The sequence below is a fragment of the Electrona antarctica genome (assembly GCF_951216825.1).
Source record: "Electrona antarctica genome assembly, chromosome: 20".
Lineage (NCBI taxonomy): Eukaryota > Metazoa > Chordata > Actinopteri > Myctophiformes > Myctophidae > Electrona > Electrona antarctica.
This window is the reverse complement of record NC_136801.1, coordinates 3,754,656-3,780,671: the sequence shown is the minus strand read 5'-3', so window position 1 is coordinate 3,780,671 and position 26,016 is coordinate 3,754,656. Positions and strand designations below refer to the sequence as shown.

The following is a 26,016-nucleotide window of genomic DNA, read 5'->3' as shown; positions in this document are numbered from 1 at the left end:
ACATTTTTAGAATCTGATCTCAGGTCAAAATGGGATAACTAGGCTACATCAACACAAATGTGTTCATGCATTTGCTGTAGCTGCGTCTTGGTACTCAGACGGCACACTTTGCATAATCCCAAATTGAGTAGATCATTTCCAGTACTCATTGTTCAGTGTGTATTTATTCATTTACTCAGATTTACACACAGGGATTCTCTGCTCTGTCCAATTATTCTCCCACAAAACAGTCAAATTGGTAATTTATTTATTTTTTTGTTATCTTAATCATGGACTATTCTTCACTTGCACAATGTAGGAGGCGGGACTAAGGGGGACTTCCTGTTGGGATATCACCCAAGTGTTTTCTTCCTGTCCATCGGGAGTGCATGTAAGTCAGTCATTTTATACGGACAATTATAGTATTTTCTCGTCACTTGTAATTATTTAAATTTTATTCATATGGTTCATTAATTTATAATTTGTTTTTATCGTAATGTTTTATTTAGGGGTTTTTGCTCAAGGGGAAAGTTGTATGCTCCAGTGCAGCAGCACAGACAGGCACTGGAGCATAAAAGCTTTTTTTAAACGTAATTTAAAAAATTACAAGTGACGAGAAAATACTATAATTATCCGTAGAAAATGACTGACTTACATGCACTCCCGATGGACAGGAAGAAAACACTTGGGTGATATCCCACCAGGAAGTCCCCCTTAGTCCCGCCTCCTACATTGTGCAAGTGAAGAATGAGTCTCATGAATTCTGTCCCTTTTGTGGAATTGAACATACAGTAAGTTTAAAGTCCATGGTATTAACAATCAGTTAAATTATCTTGCTTATACTCATTCCATTTCCTTTCCTTTCTTTTATGACCCAAACACTGTCCTCGGTTGACCCAAACTGGCTCGATTAATGACCGGCCATTCTTCACAACAGCACGACGAAGATGGCGCCTCATCTAGATGGGTAAATGACCTTGATCAGGGATAATTAATGAATCAGTAATTCATTTTTAATGAGGGACATGTTACCAATTTATTCACACAAGTGTCACAGAACCTTTTTTATGTTTTCAACATTTCTGCAATCGTCTTTCAACTTGTCAAGCAATGAAAAATCAAAGGTTCCATGAATGAATAAATAAAACGTAATTGTGAAAATAGCAGGTCTTCAAGATTGTGAGCTTGTAGATTATTTTCACTCATTAACCCATTTTGGGCGGGAACCCCTTTTGGTGTTTTAAACATTATGTTATAATTTAGCTATTGAAAAATAGCAGATCTACAAGCTCATAGCGCGCCACCGAGTGGCGCGCTACGAGCTTGTAGGTCTGCTATTTTTGAAAAATCGTGAAAATGTGCCTCAAATTTGGAATATATTTTTTCAGAACAAACGTTTTTAACTCATCTTTGCTTCTGTGGAGGTCCCTGGAACAACATATTTTCAGATGGGGGTCGGAGGCCAATTACAGATTACATTTTTGGGGTCCTTGACATGAAATATTGAGTGATATAGGCCTAGAAACATAAGAAGAAAACTGTCAGGATTTAGAAGACATTTTTTTGGGTTAAATTGTTCTTGTATGTATTTTTTTGGAAGTATGGGGAGACACAGGGGAGACCTCAAAAGTATCTTTTGGGTATTGAAACGTTTGGGATCCACTGCTATATCCCACTGCAGAGTCCACGTGGTCTTTGGTCTCGTCATCTCCGGATTCGAGGTGATCAAGAAGATCGAGGGGCTGAAGGCCGACTCGTCCAGCAGGCCTTACGCCGACGTGAGAGTGGTCGACTGTGGACAACTGATCACCAAGTCTGCTAATGATGGTAGGCTTTCATCAATACATAATCTTCAAGTATTTTGATTAATTGAATACTTACAATGATTGTTTAAACGGATAATCCAAAAAGCCCTAGGGGCTTGTTTCCATTGTGGTCCTCCTCGCTGGAGGATTGCTGACCTACAACCGTAACCCACCCTATGGGCCGATTCATACTCTTATTTTATTTATTTTTTGTGGCTTTCGCCTTTATTTTTATATATTTTATGGAGGGACAGACAGTAGGCTGACAGGAAATGGGGAGAGAGATGGGGGTAAAGGCCGTCGGGATCGGGAGTCGAACCCACGGGACACTGCCAGACTGGATTACCAGCCAAGGTGCCTGGACCACTGAGCCATGGCCCAGGCATTAAGTGCCGAAGAAAAGCCTGGTCCCAGACCCAAATTTAGTTAGACTCTATGAAAGTAAATTCATACTCCCTCGTTTTGTTTCTTATGTGAACAACGTGTTGTTTATTTCTTTGTAATTATTTTAGACAGTATTTGTTTTATTGTTGAGAGCGAGTGGGAGAGGAGCAGGTCTGACAACAACACTGCAGCCAGATGGATCGCACGGCCAGCAGGAGGCATGCTACTGCCCGCTCTGCGGAGCTCACCTCCTGGCCACAAGCATTTGGAAGTTGACTTGGTGTCTACCGGGGTTTCCTTGGCTTCACGGCCGACGAATTGAACTCGAAGCTGGGCTGAATGAATGAGGAAATGCTGCTGTAGTGCCGAAATTAGTTCGGCTCGTCAGAAAATTTCAGTGGCGCCGACTTTTAAGACGGTTCCCGCCCACCGAACCTCGGATGACGTCACATTGTAGTCTCTACAAAACCGGACTGAGTTTTTCTCCTGTAAAATAGGAGTGTGAATCTGCCCTATGCCTTCCTTTTATTCATTTTATTAATTAGTTATTTATGTAATCTTAACTAATGTAGCCCAGCCTGAAGGGAACCAGTTGAAGTTGAAGACTTTTTCTGGTATGGTACGAGATACTAGTCCCAGACAACATTTGTGAGTATGAATAACTCTACCTTGGTTTGTGGCTTAAGGAGAGAGTTGTTCATGTTAACAAACGTTTATTGTACTGTATACCATGGTAATAGCATGCATTCTTACATAAATTACTAACAATTTTGCTTTGTAGAACACATTCCCAAGACTTTAAAGCCATTTTGACCTGAGATCAGATTCTAAAAATGTCTTCTACATCCTGACAGTTTCCTGAAAAAGCTATGTTTCTATATCAGTGGTTCTTTGATTTTTCAAAAATAGCAGACCTACAAGCTCGTAGCGCGCCACTCGGTGGCGCGCTACGAGCTTGTAGATCTGCTATTTTTCAATAGCTAAAGCATAACATAATGCTAACACCAAAAGGGGTTCCCGGCTCCTGCCCAAAATGGGTTAAACCTTGCAACCCGTGCAAAGCAGAAAAGAGATTTGACAAGAATTGTATAATTTTTGGAATCTATAAATAGCTTCACGCCTTTTTTTTTTATTTTCTGTTTTGTCTTCATCCCCAGTAGAGCAAAATGGCTGTGTGTGTTGCCTATCAATGTAACTGGGTCATTTTTTGTGTCGATTCCGTAAAGAGGATGGCATTTATCTGCTGACATTCCGCCTGGCATTAGAACAGGGGCACGTAACTGGATCTGCTATTTAACGAGGGTCACCGATGCTATCGGTGTGGAGCTGAGCTGGCGGCTGACTGCCTTTCCAACTCTTAACAGAACTGCTTTCATTGCCTCTAACATGGCAGGACGAAGCCTCTCTGTCTTGTGGTGCCATGTAATCCCACCCTGAGAATGACTGCTGAGCGTTTGAACTTGTCATCACCTCCTTAGGTGTGCATTTAGGTCCCAAAGGCACACAGCATGGCTGTGTTCTTAACCCATTATGACCTGAGACTGAGTCTAAAAAAATGCCTTTTAAATAATTTAAAGATGGAGTGCCGTGCTTTTTTTCCACCCTAAAACATGATCATCAGGTCTTATTGTTATATAAGGAGGTATGCTTTTTTCCAAAAAGTGTACAGTATTTGTTAAAATGTTGTTTTTATGTGGGCACGCCCACCAGTTCATTAAGTATGCCTGGTTTGCCTGGTGGGTGGTGATGGGTGGTGATCCACCTGAACTGAAGCCGCACCCACAGCTGTAGTTGTATGATAAAGGGGGAGGGGTTAGGGGAGGGGCTGATAATGTGATGTCACTATATTACTGTTTATTTCATTGGCCTGTTTGACTGTCAAGGGTTCAGCCTCCAGGAAGAAACCCTAAATACAAAGTTAATACATCATTGTACATAAAACCGACTCCAGGGTGTCTAATGAAGTACTGTCACCTCATAGACACTGGAAAACTGGAGAAAAAAAAATTGTGGCACTCCATCTTTAAAGTTCTTACATTTTCAAGATTTATTAAAAAAAATAAAAAAATAGCAGATGTACAAGCTTGATCTGCTATCTTTGAATAGCCAACGCTAAAATCTAAATAAATGGCACAGATGCTTTCCTGGTTTTAATGGGTTTAACAGTGTTAACTCTGCAATGTTTTCTTGAATCAAAAAGCCAATTGTCTGGTTGGATTCAGGACGTTTCACAGAAAGGTTTATCGTCGTCTTCTTGCAAATTAAGTGTTATCTGCTATTAAAATACAAATGATGTCTTCCTTAAGTGAACCTTTACCAAATTGTTGTGTGAGATAATAACATGCGTGTTTGTCATTTTTACTTCAGTACTCAAAGGCAAGAGGAAAAGAACTGCCCATTCAGCAGAATCATCCCTCAACTCCCACAAGACGTCCTCTCAGTCCTCCTCGTCCACCGAGTCCGAGAGCGAATCGGCGGAGGAAAAGCACCGACATCGCAAGCATAAAAAGCACGGCAAGAGCAAGCGGACCAGGAAGAGAAGGAGACTGTCGAAGAGGGAGAAGCACGATGACGTCGTTGCACCTTCCGTCCAAAGGTTATTTCATCATTGTTGATTGTCAAAACAATTACAGAATTGTTTGTTTTGCATTGCAACATTAGCCCATTTTGGGCGGGAACCCCCTTTTGGTGTTAGCATTATGTTATGCTTTTTAGCTATTGAAAAATAGCAGATCTACAAGCTCATAGCGCGCCACCGAGTGGCGCGCTACGAGCTTGTAGGTCTGCTATTTTTTGAAAAATCGAAGAACGACTGACATAGAAACATAGCTTTTTCAGAAAACTGTCAGGATGTAGAAGACATTTTTAGAATCTGATCTCAGGTCAAAATGGGTTAAAGCCTGACCCGATGCCAGAATTTGTCAGTTTTGGAGAGTTCTAGAACCAGTGGTTCCCCAAAAAATGTTTTGCTCGAGACCCAAAAGAGACATTCTATCATGTCTCTCTGCGGGACAGACTAGTGAAAATAGCAGATCTACAAGCTCCCAACGTAATTTCAAAGCAAACAAATAAGGCAAATTAAATGTTGCCCTTGCATTTCCCACAGTCCCGTGAAGGGAGAGGCGGTCACGGCAGAGGGAGAGGCTGGAGAGAAGGAAGAGAAGGAGCCGGAGCAGGAGCAAGGTGTGAAGAGAGGCAAGCCTGTGGTTCGGCTAGAAGAGATCCCTCCCGTGCCAGAGAACCGCTTCCTGCTGAGACGAGACGTGCCAGCTCAGGAAGAGAAGCCAGAGATGTGAGTTCTATTTTTAAGTACCTTAAAGGAGAATTCCATGCTAGAAGGCTTTCTTACATGTATTTGTAGTTATACGTCCCCACCAAAGGGGTCCAGGTGTTATTTTGTGCAAAAGTGCATTATTGGCTATTTCCCCTAATATAAGCCCTCAATGGGGGGGTTGGGTTTTTGTGCTAATTTGCTTATTTCCATCGAAATAAGTAGTAAAGTGTGCCCCTTGGGATACTATTTAGATTATGAAGAGAGGATATATACAAAAGAAATGTATTTTTGAGTGATGGAAATTAGCACAACACCCCATAGCCCAATTCAATGCAATTCATTGAGGGCTTATGGTAGTGGACCTTAAAGAAGACCTTAAAGCCTTGGACCTTAAAGAAGGTCCAAGGCAACTGTTCTGTTCAAGTAGAAAATCCGTTATTCCATAAACAAGGGTTACAAAACGCTGTTGACCTACGTAAGTGTTTGGGCCTTCATCAGGGTCCATTGAAACTAAAAAACCCTCTCCAAAGAGCACCTCTGTAGTCGCCACTATATGTAGTGTTTGTTCGCATTTTACGAATAAAAATAGAAACTTTTGCATTGGCACTGTCATAAACGTCAAAATATACGTCACCTTACTACTCCAAGCAAGTGGGAGAAACCAAAAAGACCCCCATGATGTAAATTTACGTCATCGGCTCTTAACCTATTCTGGGCGGGAACCCCTTTTGGTGTTTATAGCATTATGTTATACTTTAGCTATTGAAAAATAGCAGATCTACAAGCTCATAGCGCGGCACCGAGTGCCGCGCTACGAGCTTGTAAATCGTTAAAATGTGGCCCAAATGTTTGAATATATTTGAATATATTAATATATTAGCGTTTTCAACTCAAATCTTTGCTTCTGGGGGGTCCTTGGAACAACATATTTTGAGAGGGGTCGGCGGCCAATTACATACATTTTTGGGGGTCCTTGACATGAAAATGTTCTAGAACGACTGACGGAGAAACATGGGTTTTTCAGAAAACTGTCTTCGAAGACATTTGTAGAATCGTTGGCTTAGACTCAACGTAAATGTACGCCAACAGCGGTGAATGTGATTTAAATGTTCATCTTGATCATTTCAGGACCAAAGAAGAAGAATCATCTCTTCCAAGTGACGTGAAACCAGCGGTCACTAAATCTGGACGGAAGATCAAAGGCAGAGGAACGATGGTACGCTGACATGTCTCCCAAGCTAGATTGTCCATGACATTTTTGCTTGTGAAGCTTAAAGGACAACTTTAGTTTTTTTCAACCAAGGTTCATGTTTTAGGTTGTTATTAGAGAAACTAAAAGATGAGTGTTATTTTTTTTTCATTTGCTGCTTTCTTTCGTTTTAGGGATTTTAGCTTTTTTTGACAGGGGGGCGGGGGCATTCGAGCATGGGGCTAAATATGTATTTTTTTACATAATTTTATAGCCATTTCTTTTTTAATTATTTACTATAGTCATAATAAACCCCAGGAAATTTCATCTGGCCACAAAAGATCACGAGATCTACTGAATGTGTCAAACTGACATATTGAGCCTATAACACACAGTGTGGCTTCCCCCCAGTAGGCTACCTTCACATTCAGTAGATCCTGGGATTTTTTTGTGGCCAGATGTAATTTCCTGGGGTTTATTAGGACTATAGTAAATAATAAAAAAAGAAATCGCCATGATATTTTGTAAAAAAAATACATATTTAGCCCCATGCTCGAATGCCCCCGCCCCCCTGTCAAAGACAGCTAAAATCCCTAAAACGAAAGAAAGCAGCAAATGAAAAAAAAATAACACTCATCTTTTACTTTCTCTAATAACAACCTAAAACATGAACCTTGGTTGAAAAAAACGAAAGTTGTCCTTTAACCACATGAGCCCCTATATCTCTATTCTGACCATGTTATGGCGAACGTTCTGCAAAATACGGGCTAAAATAGGAGAACATCTCGGTAAAAATGGCAGATCCACAGGCTCACCTGTTGTGAGCTTTTAGATTGGCAATTGTATTTATTATTTTGCCTGAAATTTCCCTCTGTTCTCCTGCCTCAATTTACGGTGGTACCTGTACCTGTACCTAACCTTGAGCCCCATTGCCCCCGCTGTGGCTGTCCACCTCATGAACAGCTCTCAGCGGGTAAATAGAGACCCAATTGGTCTCCGGTTCCAACTCCGATATTTTTGATTTTCCCCCTTGACCCCCCTGGGGTTTAAGAGGTCACCCCGAACGCCCGGGGGTATTTAGGACCATTAAATCAGAGCGCCCAGCTGAAGTAGCTAGATGTAGCCAAAACACCCCCGAGGCGATCGACAACAACGGGAGGTATGATTAATTCTAACGCGTCTAGCGACGGGACCGCGATGGGCCGTCAAAAACATAAACTTTGGTTAAGATTGGGGGCACGGTGGCACAGTTGGTAGTGCTGTTGCCTCACAGCTAGAAGATCCTGGGTTCGATTCCCGCTCGGGACGCTGTGGGTGCTGGCGGCGTGTTTCCTCCTCCGCGTCATCAGTGCCCATACCCGAGGCGGGGTTGGCATGTTCTCCCCGTGTCCCCTAGGGTAGGTACCCTCACAATAACATGCAGTAATCCTGGTCTCTAAACTGCCTCCCCCTGGCCAGCTGGGGCGCCTGAAGGAACTGGTTGGAATAACGTGTTCCTTCCGCGCGCTACGTCCAACCAGGGAAACTCCCCCCTGTCAGGTGTAAAGGAGCAACTTGGACACTCAGGCAGGAAGGAAGCATGAGTTCAAGTCCGTTGCTCTCCCCATGTCCCCCATATATGGGGACTAGGTTGGCGGAGGGTGTGTAGAGCCCAGGATCATATTAGATAATTGACACAGGGGTGAAGAATGCGTTACATTGTGAAAATGTCCCATAATCACACCCACAACCCCTCAAGGAAAAATGAGGCAATCTGCAAATGATCACAACCTCTGTTACCTTTGTGGCGCATAAGATAATGGCTGACAATTTGTGTTAAACCTTTTAACCTGTTTTTATTCTCTCTCTCTATCTGCAGAGATACCATACTCCCACGAGGTCTAAATCCCGCTCTGCGTCTGTGGAGGAGCGTGGGAGCAGTGAGACGCCTCCCCATTGGAAGGAGGAGATGAAGAGAACCCAGGTCTACCAGCCTCCTCCCAGCGTGGAGCGATGGAGCAAAGGAGACAAGTATGACTGACAAGCTGTTTTCATGTTAACCGATCCGATTCCATTTATGATACGATTCTAGTGTGTTATTTAAACAAATCTAAGACGGTGGTTCTCAAAGTAGTGTCCAGGGACCCTCAAGGTTCTTGGGGGGGGTGGGGGGGTTCCAAATGGTCTGTAACTCTGAACGGGGCAGCATACAAACACACACACACACACACACACACACACACTTTAATTTAAGTTTTTGGTTGTAGTATGTACTTTGTTCAGAACCCCAGGAAGACTAGAGGCTCATTCATGTCATGTGTCTCTAATGGGGTCCTTTAATAAACATAAACAAACAATATCCTTTGCATTCACATTTTTACAAATCTTATTTTTTTTTTATGTAACATTGTAAATGTTTATGGTTTCTTGAAGTGAATGATGATGATAACAAAGTTATTCACAATTTAAACGTTCTATAGTAATTTGTTTGCTCGACTTATTATTGTTCTTAACAGATTGCATGACGAAAGCCGATGGGACGACGGCAGCGACTCCGCGTGGTCCCAGTCACCAGAACACTCTTCTGACCACAGCTCCGAGAGATCCAGTCTGCCGCGCCCTCTCAAGAAAGAGAAGAAAAAAGCCAAACGCAAGAAGAAGGCGAAAAAACGCAAACGCAGCAAGAAGAGCACCAAGGACAAACGCCCTGAGCCTCACCCTCCAGAGGGTGAAAGACCACTCCCTTCAAGGAGGAGGTCAAAGACCACGAGATCCCACTCTCCGTCTCGTTCGACCTCTAGTCATCGACGCTCGAGTAGCAGGAGAAGGCGGTCCTCGCTGTCCTCGAGAGACTCGCGGTCCTACTCCAGGTCCTACACCGCCAGCCGATCCAGATCTCGTAGGAGATCCCGGTCTTACTCCAGGTCCAGGAGTCCTCCCTCCCGTTCTAGAAGTCGCTCCGTGTCTAGATCCAGATCTCAGACCTATTCTAGGTCCAGGTCCCGGACCAGATCTAGGTACAGATCCAGGTCTGTGTCGCGATCCAGGCGGAAGAATCTGTCCAGATCCCCGAGAAGCAGAACGGCAAGCAAGCCAAAGCCTCAGGCCTCGGTCCAAGGAACAGAGAAGGTCCCAGAGAGCAAAAGCACGCCTGTCCCAAGACTCCCTAATATTCCAGCAGCAGAAACTGTCCCTGTGATTCCACTGAGTGACAGTCCTCCACCGTCACGCTGGAAACCAGGCCAGAAGCCGTGGAAGTCCACCTACGTTCATGTTCCGGAAATAAAGTCGAAGCCCGCCTCAGCCGTCCTGCCATCCACTGGTCAAGCAGGCGTCAGTTCTACTGAAAACACAAAGTCTTTGGCCACATCGGCTGGCCTCTCGGGGGGCTCCCGGGCTGGATATGGTCAGACCGATAAGACCCACAGGCCCACAAGGCGGTCACACAGCAGGTCCTCGAGGAGCCGTTCGTACAGTCGCTCGAGGAGCAGAAGTGACTCCAGGTCGAGGTCCCCTCGCCTGTATGACAGCAGGTCGTCCTCCTACAGCCGGTCGGGCTCTGAGAAGAGACACGATAAAGGCAGTGGTAAAAAAAAGCCATTGGACAAGCAGTGGAAAAAATATTACAGCTCTCTGAGGAGGATAAAAAATGTAGATAAGTACATTTCAATTCCCGATGGTCAAGAGCCCCGCTCGGAGTCAGAGGGTGGCACGAACAGCGACCATAGTCCTAGTCTAAGTTGCTCCAAGGGAGGTGACTCATTAGGGCCGTTGAAAGAGAAGGCCATCCCTCAGGAATCTCAGGGGGCAAAGCATCCTGATCCTTGTCCTTTGGAAGACTTGAAGACGGAATGGGACAGTGATGGTGATAAAGCTAGTCAAGTGAGCAGTACCAATAGCCTATCAAGAAAACAGAAAATGGCAGCTCAAGTCAATGAACCTTGTAACAAGAGATCTTCTGCCCATGTGGGATGGGATTCTGAAAGTGATGCTGAGAAGGTGCCATTAAGCAAGGCAGCAGCCATCTCTGAGAAAGAGGAGGGCGAGGCCAGTTCAGAGTCTGAACGTGAGACCAGCAGAAACACTGCAGCGTCAGATGGAGCAATCGCTCCGGCTCCTCCCAGGAATGCCACTGCCCTTAGCCAATCAGAGCAGACCCCTCAGAAGGTCACAGCGGTGGAGAAACATAAGAGCAAGAAAAAGGCCAAACGGAAGCATAAACACAAGCGGAGGGGTGAGTCCAAGTCAGGGTCTCGTCGCACTAAAGACAAGGCAAAGAGATCCAAACATCAGAAGTTAAAAGAAACCTTTCATTGGCAGCCACCTTTAGAGTTTGGAGAGGAAGAAGACGAAGATGAATCCCAAAAAGAGAAACGTCTCGAACTGAAGCTTGTAAAAGGGATGGACAGCCGTGCAGGAATCACTAAAGAAAGGCCCGGCAGAACCCCTGGTGTTGACGGCCCGGATAAGAATGGCCCAGGTTATTCTCCTCCCAAACAGAGCAGTTCAGTGCAGACAGAATCTCACAGAAGAGAACATCAGGAAAGAACGAGCAACCAACAAACGGCAGTCCATGAAAACCCCAAACAAGCAGATTCAGAAAGGCAGTCATCTAACAGAAATAGTGTGAACAGTCCCAACCTGCCCGTTGTTCGAGATCAGGCCGAGTCATACGACGATATGGATATATGCACCCCAGAACATGACACCGAGACCATCGTCGAACCTCGCGTCGCTGACAATTCTTTCAACAAACACTCTGAACTCACCCTGAAAACCACGTCCATCTCTCCAAATAAGATGAGCAAGGATGGTGATTCCGTCTGTCAGACGCAGAACAAAGAACTGCAATCTGCACCGCCTGCCGTCTACTCTGTGACGGGAGCTGTCGGACAGCAAGACGAAGCAGGCCTGGGCAACGTTGACATGAAATGGAGGCCTCTGAAGGGAACGCCGGCTTTCCAGTCGGTGAGTCTGCCGCCGATCACCGTGAAGAGCGGCAGACTCGCTGCAGAGAACCAGACCCCCAACAAGTCCCAAAGTGTCAGGATGGAGATCAAGAGCAAAAGCCGTGTCCGACCGGGATCCCTGTTCGACGAGGTCCGTAAGACGGCGCGACTTAACCAGAGGCCCAGGAACCAAGACAGCTCCAGCGAGGACAAGTCCCCCACGGCGTCGGGGACGAGGAAGTCTCGATCGGGGTCCAGCCACCGGTCCCGGTCCAGAGGGAAGTCCCGCTCTTACAGCAAATCCAGGAGCAGATCCCGGAGCTCCAGCTACTCTTCCAGGTTAGAAGTTGGAACAATTGGACGTTTTTTTTTGTTACATCAACATTCGACAGGGTTTTAGCTATTATAATCTTAAAGGTATATTCAGTGATTTCACTTAATTCAAATATCACTTATTTTTCTTATTTTTTGGATAATCCTCCCTGCTATAAAGTGTGCTGACCATATAAGGAGGTCCTCCCTGTCCCCAGTGAGCCCCTGGAGTCAAAAAACCCTAGTTTCGGTTTGGGCTTTGGGTGGACCAGGGTTTTTTCCAAATCACTGAATGCTCCTTTAACTGCTGACTGTGGAATGTATGATGTGGATCATGTAGTAAGGCTATTACATTTTTAACAGATTAAGAACATTTAGGCCTGACGTCGAAATAAGAAAAACGTTCGCTCTGAAAGAATATATTTTCAAAGATTTGCGCCACATTTTCACGATTTTTCAAAAATAGCAGACCTACAAGCTCGTAGCGCGCCACTCGGTGGCGCGCTATGAGCTTGTAGATCTGCTATTTTTCAATAGCTAAAGCATAACATAATGTTTAAAACACAAAGGGGTTCCCGCCCAAAATGGGTTAAGAACATTCTTTTTCTGGGACATTTGTGTCTGTCGTTTTAACTCTGAGAATAGAAGTTTGTGACGTTAAAACTTTAATTTTTTCCCCCGTTAGGAGTAGAAGCAGAAGTCGCGGCAGAAGACGTGGCAGGGGAAGGTCACACTCACGCAGCAGCACGTACCGCAGCTACAGGAGTCACAGGTACAACCTGAAACCTTCTCCATGGGTGGATATCTATAGTATTGATCCCAGAGGAGAAATCCATTCTTTTCATTCATTGAACGTGCTGTCAGAACCATGCCCTTGGAGCTGAGCTGAGGAGTGTCGGTGTCGTGTTCACAGATGCTGTAAAAGCAGGACAGCTGTTTGAAATCGCAGGAGATCAGAGAGCTGGGAACGTTCCGTTACAGGATGGGCCGATCTTAAAGGGTAAGACCACTTTTGTAGAGGTTTGGGTTGTGTAGTTACCTTGCCATGATGTAACTCCAAATGTGGACAAGAAATCAAAAATAATTTCTCCAGTGATTAGAAATTGATAATTCAAAATATGCTCCTCATTGACTTACATTGTACGCTGAAACAGCTCTCAAAGTCACTCTTTTAGTATGTAAACAAACACAAACAAAGTTGTTTCAGACAATATAGAGCAACACCAAAACTCATGTGGTTTTATTTCTTCATAAAAATGGTAACTTCCTGTTGATTTTACTATATGAAGATCTGGATCCGGATCCATGGATCCAGTCCGGGTTTTCTTCTGAATAAAAATGGACAAATCAACAGGAAGTTAACATTTTTATGAAGAAATAAAACCACATGAGTTTTGGTGTTGCTCTATATTGTCTGAAACAACTTTGTGTTTGTTTACGTACTAAAAGAGTGACTTTGAGAGCTGTTTCAGCGTACAATGTAAGTCAATGAGGAGCATATTTTGAATTATCAATTTCTAATCACTGGAGAAATTATTTTTGATTTCTTGTCCACATTTGGAGTTACATCATGGCAAGGTAACTACACAACCCAAACCTCTACAAAAGTGGTCTTACCCTTTAACCCATTTAGACCTGACGTAGAAATTAAAAAAAAACGTTCGCTCTGAAAGAATATATATTCAAAGATTTGTGCCGCATTTTTAAGATTTTTCAAAAATAGCAGACCTACAAGCTCGTAGCGTGCCACTAGGTGGCGCGCTATGAGCTTGTAAACGTATGTAGTTCATACGTTTTTGTGAGTGTATAAATGTATGTCCTCAAGGGTCAACCTTGACCCTTGACTGTCTTGTACAGTATATGCTTGACTATTTATTTTGTTATTTTTTTGATACACAAAGAAGGCGTAGGACCCGATACGTTTTTAACTAAACTTCTTCCTATCCCTTTTTCGAACATAAACTATAAGGATATTAGATATCCCTTGTTTTATTTCTAGTTTTATTATTATTTTAAATCTAGTTCTTCCTTTATTTCCATTGCCTGTTCTTTTATGTTTTAATATGTTCGAAATAAATAAATGAAATGAAAAAATGATTTTTCAATAGCTAAAGTATAACATAATGCTTAGTTAAAACACCAAAAGGGGTTCCCGTCCAGAATAGGTTAATGATCAACATCCATATCGTATAGAGACACACACACACACACACACACACACACACACACACACACTCCAAAGCCTCGCTTGTCATTCAGAACAAATACTTTTTGGGGCAATGTGTTCCCCCTTTGGTTGTTTTTTGGGGGTATTATAGCATACTGTCCGGAGCAGTGATCCTCTCTGCTGCAATTTAATCCTAACTGAATCGTACATGCTTTAACCCAGGGGTGCCCAAAAGGTAGATCGCGATCTACCAGTAGATCACAAAGGCAGGTAGATCACATGACATGCCCCTAAAGAGTATTTCATTTAAATATATTGAAGAGAAAAAAACGATTAAAAAAAAAAAAAAAAAAAAAAGAAAACATTTCTCCCCCTCTATTTCCCATTCCAAGTGCATTTGTCTTATACTGTACAGAATGTAACACAAACTCTACTATTCCGAAGCCCCCTCAGGTACATATTTAAACTATTTTCAGCAATGGTATAATAATTGATTTGGTGGGTAGATCTTGCCGAGCTGGTCATTTTGAAAGTAGCTCTCAAGTCAAAAAGTGTGGGCACCCCTGCTTTAATGATCAACATCCATATCGTTTGTTTTTTGGGGGTATTATAGCATACTGTCCGGAGCAGTGATCCTCTCCTCTGCTGCAATGTAATCCTAACTGAATCATACATGCTTTAATTAAATGGCGTACAATATTGTATTACAATGTCCAGAAGTGCAGGACTGAACTGACCACCTGTAATGATTTTGTTCCCATCAGTCGGGCGTACAGCAGAAGCCATTCCAGAGGTCACTCTTATGGTCGACGAAGGAGATCCAGGTCAGTAAAACTCTCTACTTATGTTAACTTTAAATAATTATGCAGCGATGGTTTACAGGGACATTATTTCTTAACCCATTTTGGGCGGGAACCCCTTTTGGTGTTTTAAGCATTATGTTATAATTTAGCTATTGAAAATAGCAGATCTACAAGCTCATAGCGCGCCACCGAGTGCCGTGCTATGAGCTTGTACGTCTGCTATTTTAGAAAAATCGTGAAAATGTGCCTCAAATCTTTGAATATATATATTATTACAGAGTGAATATTTTAACTCAAATCTTTGCTACTGGGTGGTCCCTGGAACAACACAATTGCAGATGGGGGTCGGCGGCCAATTCCATAACATTTTTTGGGGTCCTTGACATGAAAATGTTTGAGAACCACTGATATAGAAACATAGGGTTTTTCAGAAAACTGTCAGGATTTAGAAGACATTTGTAGAATCGAACTTAGGTCTAAATGGGTTAAGAGAATTACCACGTTGACATCGTGTCATGTACTATTACCTAAATGTAATTTTAGTTTTTTTAGGTTTGAGGTTTTATTTATTCGCACATAAAAAAAGGTTAAAAACAGGAAAAAAAATCCATACATATTAATATTGTGCAGGAGAAGTTAAAAGCCAAAAGGCTTATCGAGAACTTCCCCTAATTTGAAGAATCAGACATTAAATACCGGTATAAACAAAAAAATACCAGTAATACATCCAAATAGATATGTACTGTATATACAGTATATATTATATATATATATATATATATATATATTACAAGCAATATTTTATATTACAGTCATAATAACAACCCATCTGCAGATCTACTCACACATGTAGCCAACTGTGAATTAAACTACTATGTTTTGGATAATAGTGTTTGTTTGTAGTTTGCTTTAAAGACTAGCAAAGATGGAGATTCTTTCAGTCTAGAATCAACAGCATTCCAAAGAGTAGACCCTCTATAGACGAATTCAGAAACGGGTCTCATGGTCGCAGCTTACGTATTTCCTGTAGGCGGAGCCGACATAGCTGCAGGGTTTAAACCCTCACCAGGCGCACCTCTTCTACTACAGTGAACGGTAGAGTGACTGATGTTAGTCTGCCTCAAGTCAAACGTTACTCGTTTACCTGCTTTTTACTAACACTTAACATTACAAAGATGCCCAGAACATCGAGATGAACCTGTTTAGTTTATGGCTGCTCCCAACAGTAGTGGCAACATTAAAAAAAAACGGCATGTCAAAATATCCACCGCGGGGTCTGAGACCAGAGCCATTGAGTAATGGTTGAGACGAAGCAGTGAAAGGTCCTGAAAGATACATAACGTCAGTCTTACCCAATACCCAATCTTTCTGTTTTATGAACACATGGCTGCTGTACTTTATACCTCATACTAAGCATTTAAAGTATGAGGTATAAAGTACGGCAAGTAAGTCTACAACTTGTAGATCTGCTATTTTCAGCATGCAAGTGTAAAAGGACTTATACTGGATCTCTTGTCCACTAGTCCCCTCCTAACATAACAGTCCTCCTAACATAACAGTCCTCCTAACATTTTAGTCTAGTTTTTATTTGTTGATGAAATTGTCAGTATATTTAGTCTTAGTTTTAGTCATAGCTTAGTTTTCATGTAGTTTCCATTTAGTTTTCGTCAGTGAAAAAAAGGTAGTCGATGAACATTTTTCGTCTTAGTTTTAGTCGACGAAAACAACACTGATGTAAAGGTATGTCTGATGCACCGATGACAACATTGTCCTATTACTGCATCGGAACTAAGTTTTGTTTTGGGACATTTCTTACTTTAGTCTATTTATATCCACCATTTTTCATCTTATCCAACCTAATAACTTTCAGCCTCAGCGTTCAATGTAAACTGCAGGAAGGTTACTCTATGTGGAGTGAAGATAGTCTGACTGTGTGTTTTATGAGAGGAGAAATACTTACTTGCATTGTCATGAGGTGAATTATGTATTGAATCAGAATGATACACCTGTGCCCCCCCCCCCACACACACACACACACACACACACACACCTAATGTCACGTGCGCACATGCGTATTGCGCAAATATTCATTGTAGTTTAATCGTTTGATTTATGGTATTTTAGTTGGCACACTGCATTGGATGGCAAAATTTTTTAAGGATTGCAACTTTAACCCATTTTGACCTGAGATCAGATTCTAAAAATGTCTTCTACATCCTGACAGTTTTCTGAAAAAGCTATGTTTCTATGTCAGTCGTTCTTCGATTTTTCAAAAATAGCAGACCTACAAGCTCGTAGTGCGCCACTCAGTGGCGCACTATGAGCTTGTAGATCTGCTATTTTTCAATAGCTAAAGCATAACATAATGCTAACACCAAAAGGGATTCCCGCCCCAAAATGGGTTTTAAAAGACTGATGTGTATGTAAACAAATCATTAAATAAATCATTGATACATCTGAATGCTGCCAACGTTCCATCGTTGCTTCTACTGAAGCTAGTTTCCGATTTATTTATTATTTTAAATGCTATTTAGATCACATTTCCCCCGAATAACAGTAGACTTTTCCTCCGGCGTTATGGTAATGCAGGTCAAAGTCCTATGACAGCTACTCCAGTCGGAGTGGTAGCCGGAGGAGTGCGAGCAGAAGACGAGGGCGAAGGAGGAGTGACAGCTACAGGAGCTCGGAGCGCCGCTCCAGGTAAGACGACGTGCTCCCTGTCCCTGGTGCAGCTTTGCAGACACCGAGCAGGTGGCAGGTCATCGCGCTGCTTTTTTTACCTTCACTCTCTTCTCACTGTGGGCCAAAGTCACATGGCATGTTTTAGCCTTAAAGCTATACCACAACTGCATTCAAGAGTTCTCAATTTCATCACGAGCCGATGGGCTTGGCCTGGGTTTCAGGCCGACAATGTATTAATTCACCCTTTGTCAAGTCCCGCCCGTGGTTGTGCCCCTCTTCGCACCCATTGGTTGCCGTTTTGTGGTTGTGGTTGGACAAAAAATATTGATATTCTATGCACTCAATTCTTATTTTAAACTTGGTGTCAGGAACATCACAGGTGCAGCATGGTGACTGCAGGGCATATCATGTTTGTTTTTTGTTTTTTCCAAAAAATATGTTTTAGCAAATTCAATATAAACAAGGCAGAACCAGGGCGGAACAAGGCAGAAAGAGCCTGCTGGTTAGTCAGTCACTCAGGGACCAATCAGAAGACTGACAAAGGGTGAATTGGTCTGGTTAGGTCAAATATTCTACGAATACATGTGCAAGCATAGAAGGAAAGTCTTAAGTAGACAAACGAGGTCTAACACTATACATATCCAGCAGCTCACAACTATCCAAATACTATACAGTACACATGTACTGTAGCATAGCATGGATCAGAAATCTGTTTCTGTTCCCTTGTGACCGGTTTCAAATCTCCGCTTCATGTTTACCAGCTTATCCCACATACCTTTTTTTCGAAACAATCTAAATGTGATGCGGTCGATTCTAACCCCCGATCTGCAGGTCCTACCGTTCCTCCAGTGGCAGCAGTGGAAGCAGCAGGTACAGCTGAAAAAAAGCCACACTTCAGGGGACAGTTTGTCATGTCGACGTCAACAACAGAGGGACGACAACAAGCACAAGGTCTGGCCGCCACCACCGTGTCTCAACCACGTGAACGAGGAGCATGTAGACCATGGGTTCCCAAAGTGGGGTCCGGGGACCCCTAGGGGTACTTGAGGGAGTTCCAGGGGGTACCTAGCTCAATTAGAGATAGTTGGGAACCAAATGGACCCTTATGGGTCTGTAACTCAGAGAGTGTACAAATGGAACCAAATGGACCCATTTGGTTCCATTTGTACACTCTCAGAGTTAAATTAACATTGGTTTTACAATATAAATTGGGGTCCCAGAGATAGAAATGCCATTAAATCGGGGGTCCGTAGCATAATGCGTGTGAAACTGGGGGGTCCATGAAATTAATATGTTTCGGAATCACTGCTAGAGCCGTAAAAATCCTCCCTTATCGGGATCACTGGCATATGTTTTCAAATGGGGGGTCCGCGGCCTAATAAATGTTGATTTGGGGGTCCTTGACACGAAGAAGTTTGGGAACCACTGATGTAGACGATGCTGCTGTCGGGACGGAAACCGCGTGCACGTCCAAAACGGTTACTTTTAACACATTGAGAGCCCACGCAAAACTGCCCAAAATCACTTTCACCTAGAAAATCCATTCACATTTTTTATAATTCAGCTGACTGTGGAGACACATGCTGGAACTTTTTACTTTGAAATGTTTTATAGTTTCTGAGTTATTTAATTTAAACGCCAAATGCATTCTCAATGGCGAAAACACAAACTTAGGCACCACGTATCAACAAAAAAAAAGACGTCCACAGACGTCTTGGGCTATGCACGTGCGGTAATACCCAAGACGTCCACAGACGTTTTGGGCACAAAATGTGTTAACACATTGTGTGCCCTTTCAACAATTTCAAAATAGGGACCCAGGGTGCCCACTTTTTACTTTTCTTTTTTTTTTTTTGCTTTTGCTAAGACGTCCACAGACGTCTTGGGCACCACATACGGGTCATTCCAATTTCCCAAGACGTCTGTGGACGTCTTGGGCACAATCTGTTTTAATAGGAAATGGAACACGGAACCCTGTGTTCAACATGGATCCCAATGTACAGTAGATTATTTAGGCGTTATTTAGTCACAAGCTCTTGTTAATACTTTTCATCGGTTGGATATCCTTCTACCCCGATTCAAAAGGAGGGACGCGTTTATCTGTCTGTCTTCTACCAAAGCACCCAGTTTGCACAAATCTCTACATGCCCAAATAGTAATGCATCCATCCATCCATCCATCCATCTTCAACCGCTTATCCGTAGTCGGGTCGCGGGGGCAACAGCTCCACCAGAGTGCTCCAGACTTCCCTCTCCAGAGCAACATTAGTGACTTCCTCCTGGGGGATTCTGAGACGTTCCAAGGCCAGTGAGTCGATGTATTTCCTCCAACTGCGCCTTGGTCTGCCCCCGGGGTCTCCTCCCACAGTGGGACATGCGTAGAGGACCTCCCTAGGGAGGCGCCCGAGAGGCATTCTAACCAGATGCCCCGGGGTCTCCTCCCACAGTGGGATGTGCGTAGAGGACCTCCCTAGGGAGGAGCCCGAGAGGCATCCTAACCAGATGCCCGAACCACCTCAGCTGGCTCCTTTCCAGGCGAAGGAGCAGCGGTTCTACTCCGAGTCTCTCTCGTGTGACTGAACTTCTCACTAAGGGAGATGCCAGCCACCCGTAGAAGAAAACTCATTTAATGCATAGTAATGCATGCCGTAGGAAATACAACGCACTACATTGCATCCATGCAACTGTCCTATTAACTGTACACTTTGTACTTTTATGAAAATACGTTATTTGCGCAATACCTACTGCCCTGCTTGCTGTGATGTCAATTGCGTCACCACTAGAGGTCCCCCCCCCCCCCTTTATTTTATGCCTGATTATAAGACTTTTTTTTCTCCAATGGAAATATCCTAACAAACGGATTGAATATAATATTCTTTCAGAGCGAACGTTTTTTTTTATGTCGACGTCAGGCCTAAATGGGTTAAAACAATTCATGCTGTGGACCAATCGGCTGTTTTTGACAAAGTAGGGCATTAAATAAAAGAAATATAAAAAAATCATAAAAAGTTGTAACATGGACATAATAATTTCATACAGAGGGAATGGTCTTCCTTAACCTGACTCCGCCAGATGGGGGCAGCAGAGAGTACACTGGGTTCCCCCCCTCCTGCTCCCATCTGGGAACTCTCAGGCAGACTCGATGCTCCGGCCACCAAACGGCCTGGCCAATCAGCAGCAGCTAAAGGCGGGATCAAGGCAGCACTGTGTGTATGCCTTGATCCCGCCTCTAGCTACTCTCTGCTGCCCCATCTGGCAGAGTCAGGTTATGGTCTTCCTGCTAGGGTTGTTGCACCTCCAACGGGGCCCCCTGGTGGACAAAAAAAACTAAACGTAAAAAGTTGTAATATGGACATACAAGGTTACTTCCCGACAGCAGCGACGCGTCGCAGCTTCAAAGACCAAAGAACACATACCATCTTTTTAGCTTGAAAACTGGATAGTTGTGATGATTGACGCCATATATATAATAGTATAAATTAGGCTTTAGATACATTTTTTTGGAACGTGCTTTCCTCAGCAGCATATAGGACTCACCCACTCCTGAAACCTCCTTTTTTTAATAATGTAAATATTCTGAGAGGCGTAACAACAATTTTCTATTGTACATTTATATACTACTTTGTTTGTATTGTCATAATAGCATGTTGTCGACACAGTGTATGACAAGGATGAGGCCTTAAGCTGCTTTATAAGGTAAGGCAGAGGATTTGAAAGTGAATTCACTTTTATATGTTGAAAATACCTTTTTTCTTTTATTTTGCCGCTGAGTGATTGTTTAAAGTGAAAACGTATTGTTTCTTTTTCATGAATGTAACAAAATAAAGTTGATGTCTGTCATCTTGATTACACTGAAAATGTTGCATTGTTTATAAACTAAAACAAAATACATACATACATGGATGCACCTGGGACGTATCCTCAGTGATGTATCCCAAGGTCATCAGGGTTTCGGGTCTCCCAACATCATACCCCTCACTCAGGTGACCCAGCTGGGGTGATCAAGTCCCGACTTACGTCCCAGTAGCTACCCTCGATCAGTCCCATTAGGGAAAAACCAGGACCACACAATCCGTTCCTCCTGAACTACTCTGCCGGGACTGGGAGGTACCATTCTGGCGCGTGGAAGGACTAGGCTCTGTGGGTTGACTCCTGTCCGGGCCCCTCTTACGTCTCACCAGGTCCACTCCTGCTCTCACCAGGTCAGGCCCTGTGCGTTGCACCAGACTCCCAGCACCAGGCACTTTAAATTGAACAAATGAAATCACAAGTTACACCATTTATCTCCGTATTTTCTCAATGAGAATCGAAATTGGGAATTTAGACCTAGTAGAAAAACATACTTGATTGTTATATGCAAAAGTATTACATGGGTAATACTAATAATGAACGTCAATGGCGCCATCTAGCATGTTCTACGGAACTGCATGTCATTATTTGCATTCATAAAACTTGCACTGACAATAAATTAAATATGCTAATAAATCATAAGCTGCTCTGTTGGCATCACAATGCATCAAAGGCTCACCTGATTGAAAGGGACTTAATTTTCCTGATTAAATACAATGCAATTAGAAGTAGCAGAATACTGTAGCCTAACACTAATTACACTCCACAAAGCACTTGACTTCACCAGAACAAGGGAATGGGGCTACAAATGTAATAAATCATTTATCATAGCATGCTTAGTACTAGCCTAATTGAAAATTGGGTTCCCTCCCTGGCAAAAGGTGCCAACATTTGCATACCGGGCTATGCTGGTAATAATTGAGCCCACCCAATGTTTCTCCATGGAATTAGAGAGGGCTGCACGTTGTGTGTTCAACTGAATATTTGTCTGCAACAGTGTCCCAACTGCATGTATGACTTAACTATTCTACACAAATGTAGGTCAATATGAATGCATATAGGCTATGTTTATTTTCAGTCGCAGCGCTTTAGTTATTTGTTATTGCTATACTCGCTGTGCAAGGCCTGTATAGGCTAAAGTGTAGCCCAAATAAAAGATATATAGAATATGTATATATGCCCTATATATGTGAACTATATTATTGTTTATAGAACATAAGGGGCATTATTATGTCTTAAGTACCAGGTCTTATTACTTAACTTAAGACCTGGAGGCGTGATCAATGCCATTTGGCTATTCTGAGTGGCCAAACAGCATTGACCACGCCTCCAGGTCTTAAGTTAAGTCATAAGACCTGGTACTTAAGACACGCATAATACTGCCCATAAAGTCTAGAATTTCTCTACCATCGTTATCATGGGCTTCTATGCCTTTGCTGTATATAATAGGTTATAGGTTAATATATAATAGGTTATAGGTTAATATATAATAGGTTATAGGTTAACGCAGGGAAGCTGGAAGTACCCTCACTAAAAACGCCGGGACAACGCTCCACACGTCCCAAACTCTTCTCCCTTCTGGCCCCAAAACTGTGGAATGCACTTCCTGTTGCAATCAGAACTGCAGCATCACTCCCGATCTTCCGCCGTAGTCTGAAAACCCACCTTTTCAGACTCCATCATGGCCCATAGCACTTACCCTACCCCCCTTAGACAGCACTTCTTAGACTTATATAGCATTTGAAACAGACTTATAGCATGTCATGTAGACAGCACAATAAGTGCATTGTATGTAGTCATAGCACTTCATAGTATATATGTACAGCATAGTATAGCATATATGTGTAGTTTATATGTATAGTGTCATTATATAGATATGTTCTAGTTATAGTTTATATGTATAGTGTCATTATATAGATATGTTCTAGTCACGTTCTTAGCTTACGCATGTTTCGCGATAAATGCATTTTTACATATGTGATGTATTCCCATGCTTCTTGTTCTTGCCTATTGTAAGTCGCTCTGGATTAAGAGCGTCTGCTAAATGCCTAAATTGTAAATTGTAAATTGTTAATATATAATAGGTTATAGGTTAATATATAATAGGTTAATACAAGGTTGTACTGCATGGGGAACCATCATTGGCTAGAGTAGAACAGTGGTTCCCAAAGTGGGGTCCGGGGACCCCAGTGGTACCTGAGGGAGTTCCAGGGGGGGCCCAGCTAAATGATCATTCGGAACCAAACCGAAAACTAGGGTTAAGTGGGGATAGGGCGGAGCTGCGGAACTCCTTATTGTTGCATTGGTGTGGTTGACCTTAAACCCATTTTGGGCGGGAACCCCTTTTGGTGTTAGCATTATGTTATGCTTTAGCTATTGAAAAATAGCAGATCTACAAACTTGTAGGTCTGCTATTTTTGAAAATTCGTGAAAATGTGCCTCAAATCTTTTAATATATATTATTACAGAGTGAACATTTTAACTCAAATCTTTGCTTCTGGGGAGGTCCCTGGAACAACATATTTTCAGATGGGGGGGTGGAGGCATATTACATATACTTTTTGTGGTCCTTGACATGAACTATTGAGCACCACTGATACAGAAACATAAGCTTTTTCAGAAAACTCAGGATTTTGAAGACATGTTTTTAAATTTCGACGTCAGGCCTAAATGGGTTTAAACAGTTTTGTCCCCAGGAGTCCCTACCGGTGTGGTTTGGGCTTTACAAGGTTTGTAACTCTTGAGTTATGGGGGTCCTTAAAATGTAAAGGTTTTTGCACCAGTGAAAACTGTAGAGAGCATAGCAGAACTTTGCACACATGTACCTAAACCACATTATGGTGTCAAATACGGAATACCCTCTCTGTATACACATTAGATTAGACGTGTTAACATCTAAATTGACATGCAGGCAACTATATGCTTTGAAGTTAATGGTTTCTAAAGGCTCAGACAGTTGGTGTATATAGCCTACAGCAGTGGTTCCCAAAGTGGGGTCCGGGGACCCCCAGGGGTACTTGAGGGAGTTCCAGGGGGTCCCAGCTAAATGATAATTTGCAACCAAATGGACCCTTATGGGTCTGTAACTCAGAGAGTGTACAAATGGAACCAAATGGACCCTTATGGGTCTGTAACTCTGAGAGTGTACAAATGGAACCAAATGGACCCTTATGGGTCTGTAACTCAGAGAGTGTACAAATGGAACCAAATGGACCCTTATGGGTCTGTAACTCAGAGAGTGTACAAATGGAACCAAATGGACCCTAGCGGTTCCATTTGTACACTCTCATAGTTCAATTAACAGGGGTTTTACAATATAAATTGGGGTACCAGAGATAGAAATGCCATTAAATCGGGGGTCCGTAGCATAATGCGTGTGAAACTGGGGGTCCATGAAATTAATATGTTTCGGAATCACTACTAGAGCCGTAAAAATCCTCCCTTATCGTGGTCACTGGCATATGTTTTCAAATGGGGGGTCTGTGGCCTAATAAATGTTGATGTGGGGGTCCTTGACACGAAAAGGTTTGGGAACCACTGAACTACAGCAGTGGTTCTCAAGGAGGACCACTGCTGTGACCTCTGACCTCTGGAATGGCTTCTGCTGTACGCCCGACTGATAGGAATAAAATCATTACAGGTGGTCAGTTCAGTTCAGTCCTGCATTTATGGACATTGTAATACAATACTGTACGCCATTTCATTAAAGCATGTACGATTCAGTTAGGATTACATTTCAGCAGAGAGGATCACTGCTCCGGACAGTATGCTATAATACCCCCAAAAAACAACCCAAAGAGGGAACACACTGCCCCAAAAACTATTTGTTCTGAATGACAGGCTTTGGAGTGTGTGTGTGTGTGTGTGTGTGTGTGTGTGTGTGTGTGTGTGTGTGTGTGTGTGTGTGTGTGTGTGTGTGTGTGTGTGTGTGTGTGTGTGTGTGTGTGTGTGTGTGTGTGTGTGTGTGTGTGTGTGTGTGTGTGTGTGTGTGTGTGCGCGTGCGCGTGCGCGTGCGCGTGTGCGTGTGCGTGCGTGCGTGCGTGCGTGCGCGCGCGCGCGCCTGTCTGTGTCACACAAAGTTTGTCCCCATGGCATAACTGGGACAGTGTCCGTTTTATCCGAGAGCCAAATGCCGAATTGCAATTTATTTCGGACTGACCCTGTGTCTGTTAAAATATTCAGACTCTCGTCTTTTCATTTTGAATCTTGATTGATTGATTGAATTAGTTATTAACAGTATGCAGAATGGGTACATTTCAAAGGAAAGCACAACTCAATAGAAAAACTGTTACTGTGGACGACACCATAAAGCATTACACTTGTTTACAATAGGGTCCACCATTTTCAATTAATCAGAACATTTAGAGACGTACAATTGGACATTGTGTGCATTGACCTGCTGTGGTACATGGAAGTCTAAGGCCTGACTCACACCTTCGCATCTAGCATACAACATTGATGCATGCTAGATGTAAACAAAGGGTTTGTTTACATCTTGCCCCAATGCATTTCCAATGGAAGTCACATGGTTTGACACATTTGTGTTGTACGGCTTTCGGCTGTGTTTCGACTGCCCCCCTCCCCCATATACAACAAAAATGTTGTGACTCCCATTGGAAATGAATTGCGAGCTTGCATCAGTAAA

The 26,016-nt window shown here is 43.0% G+C and overlaps 1 protein-coding gene across 2 annotated transcripts in view; it reads left to right on the top strand.

The window, feature by feature from the left end:
* The window catches only part of nktr (natural killer cell triggering receptor), a 28,502-nt gene extending 10,017 nt beyond the window's left edge, over positions 1–18,485 (top strand). The window contains exons 8-19 of one of the 2 annotated variants that reach the window (XM_079489997.1): positions 917–946; positions 1,661–1,806; positions 2,741–2,782; positions 4,536–4,764; positions 5,275–5,460; positions 6,571–6,658; positions 8,490–8,641; positions 9,127–11,898; positions 12,557–12,643; positions 14,803–14,862; positions 17,431–17,541; positions 18,355–18,485. In XM_079489997.1, the coding sequence (XP_079346123.1) occupies positions 917–946; positions 1,661–1,806; positions 2,741–2,782; positions 4,536–4,764; positions 5,275–5,460; positions 6,571–6,658; positions 8,490–8,641; positions 9,127–11,898; positions 12,557–12,643; positions 14,803–14,862; positions 17,431–17,541; positions 18,355–18,403 (3,952 nt within the window). In that variant the 3' untranslated portion in view covers positions 18,404–18,485. The remainder of the gene's footprint in view (positions 1–916; positions 947–1,660; positions 1,807–2,740; positions 2,783–4,535; positions 4,765–5,274; positions 5,461–6,570; positions 6,659–8,489; positions 8,642–9,126; positions 11,899–12,556; positions 12,644–14,802; positions 14,863–17,430; positions 17,542–18,354) is intronic. The other variant, XM_079489998.1, reaches the window with a different exon arrangement.
* Positions 18,486–26,016: the final 7,531 nt, after the last annotated feature.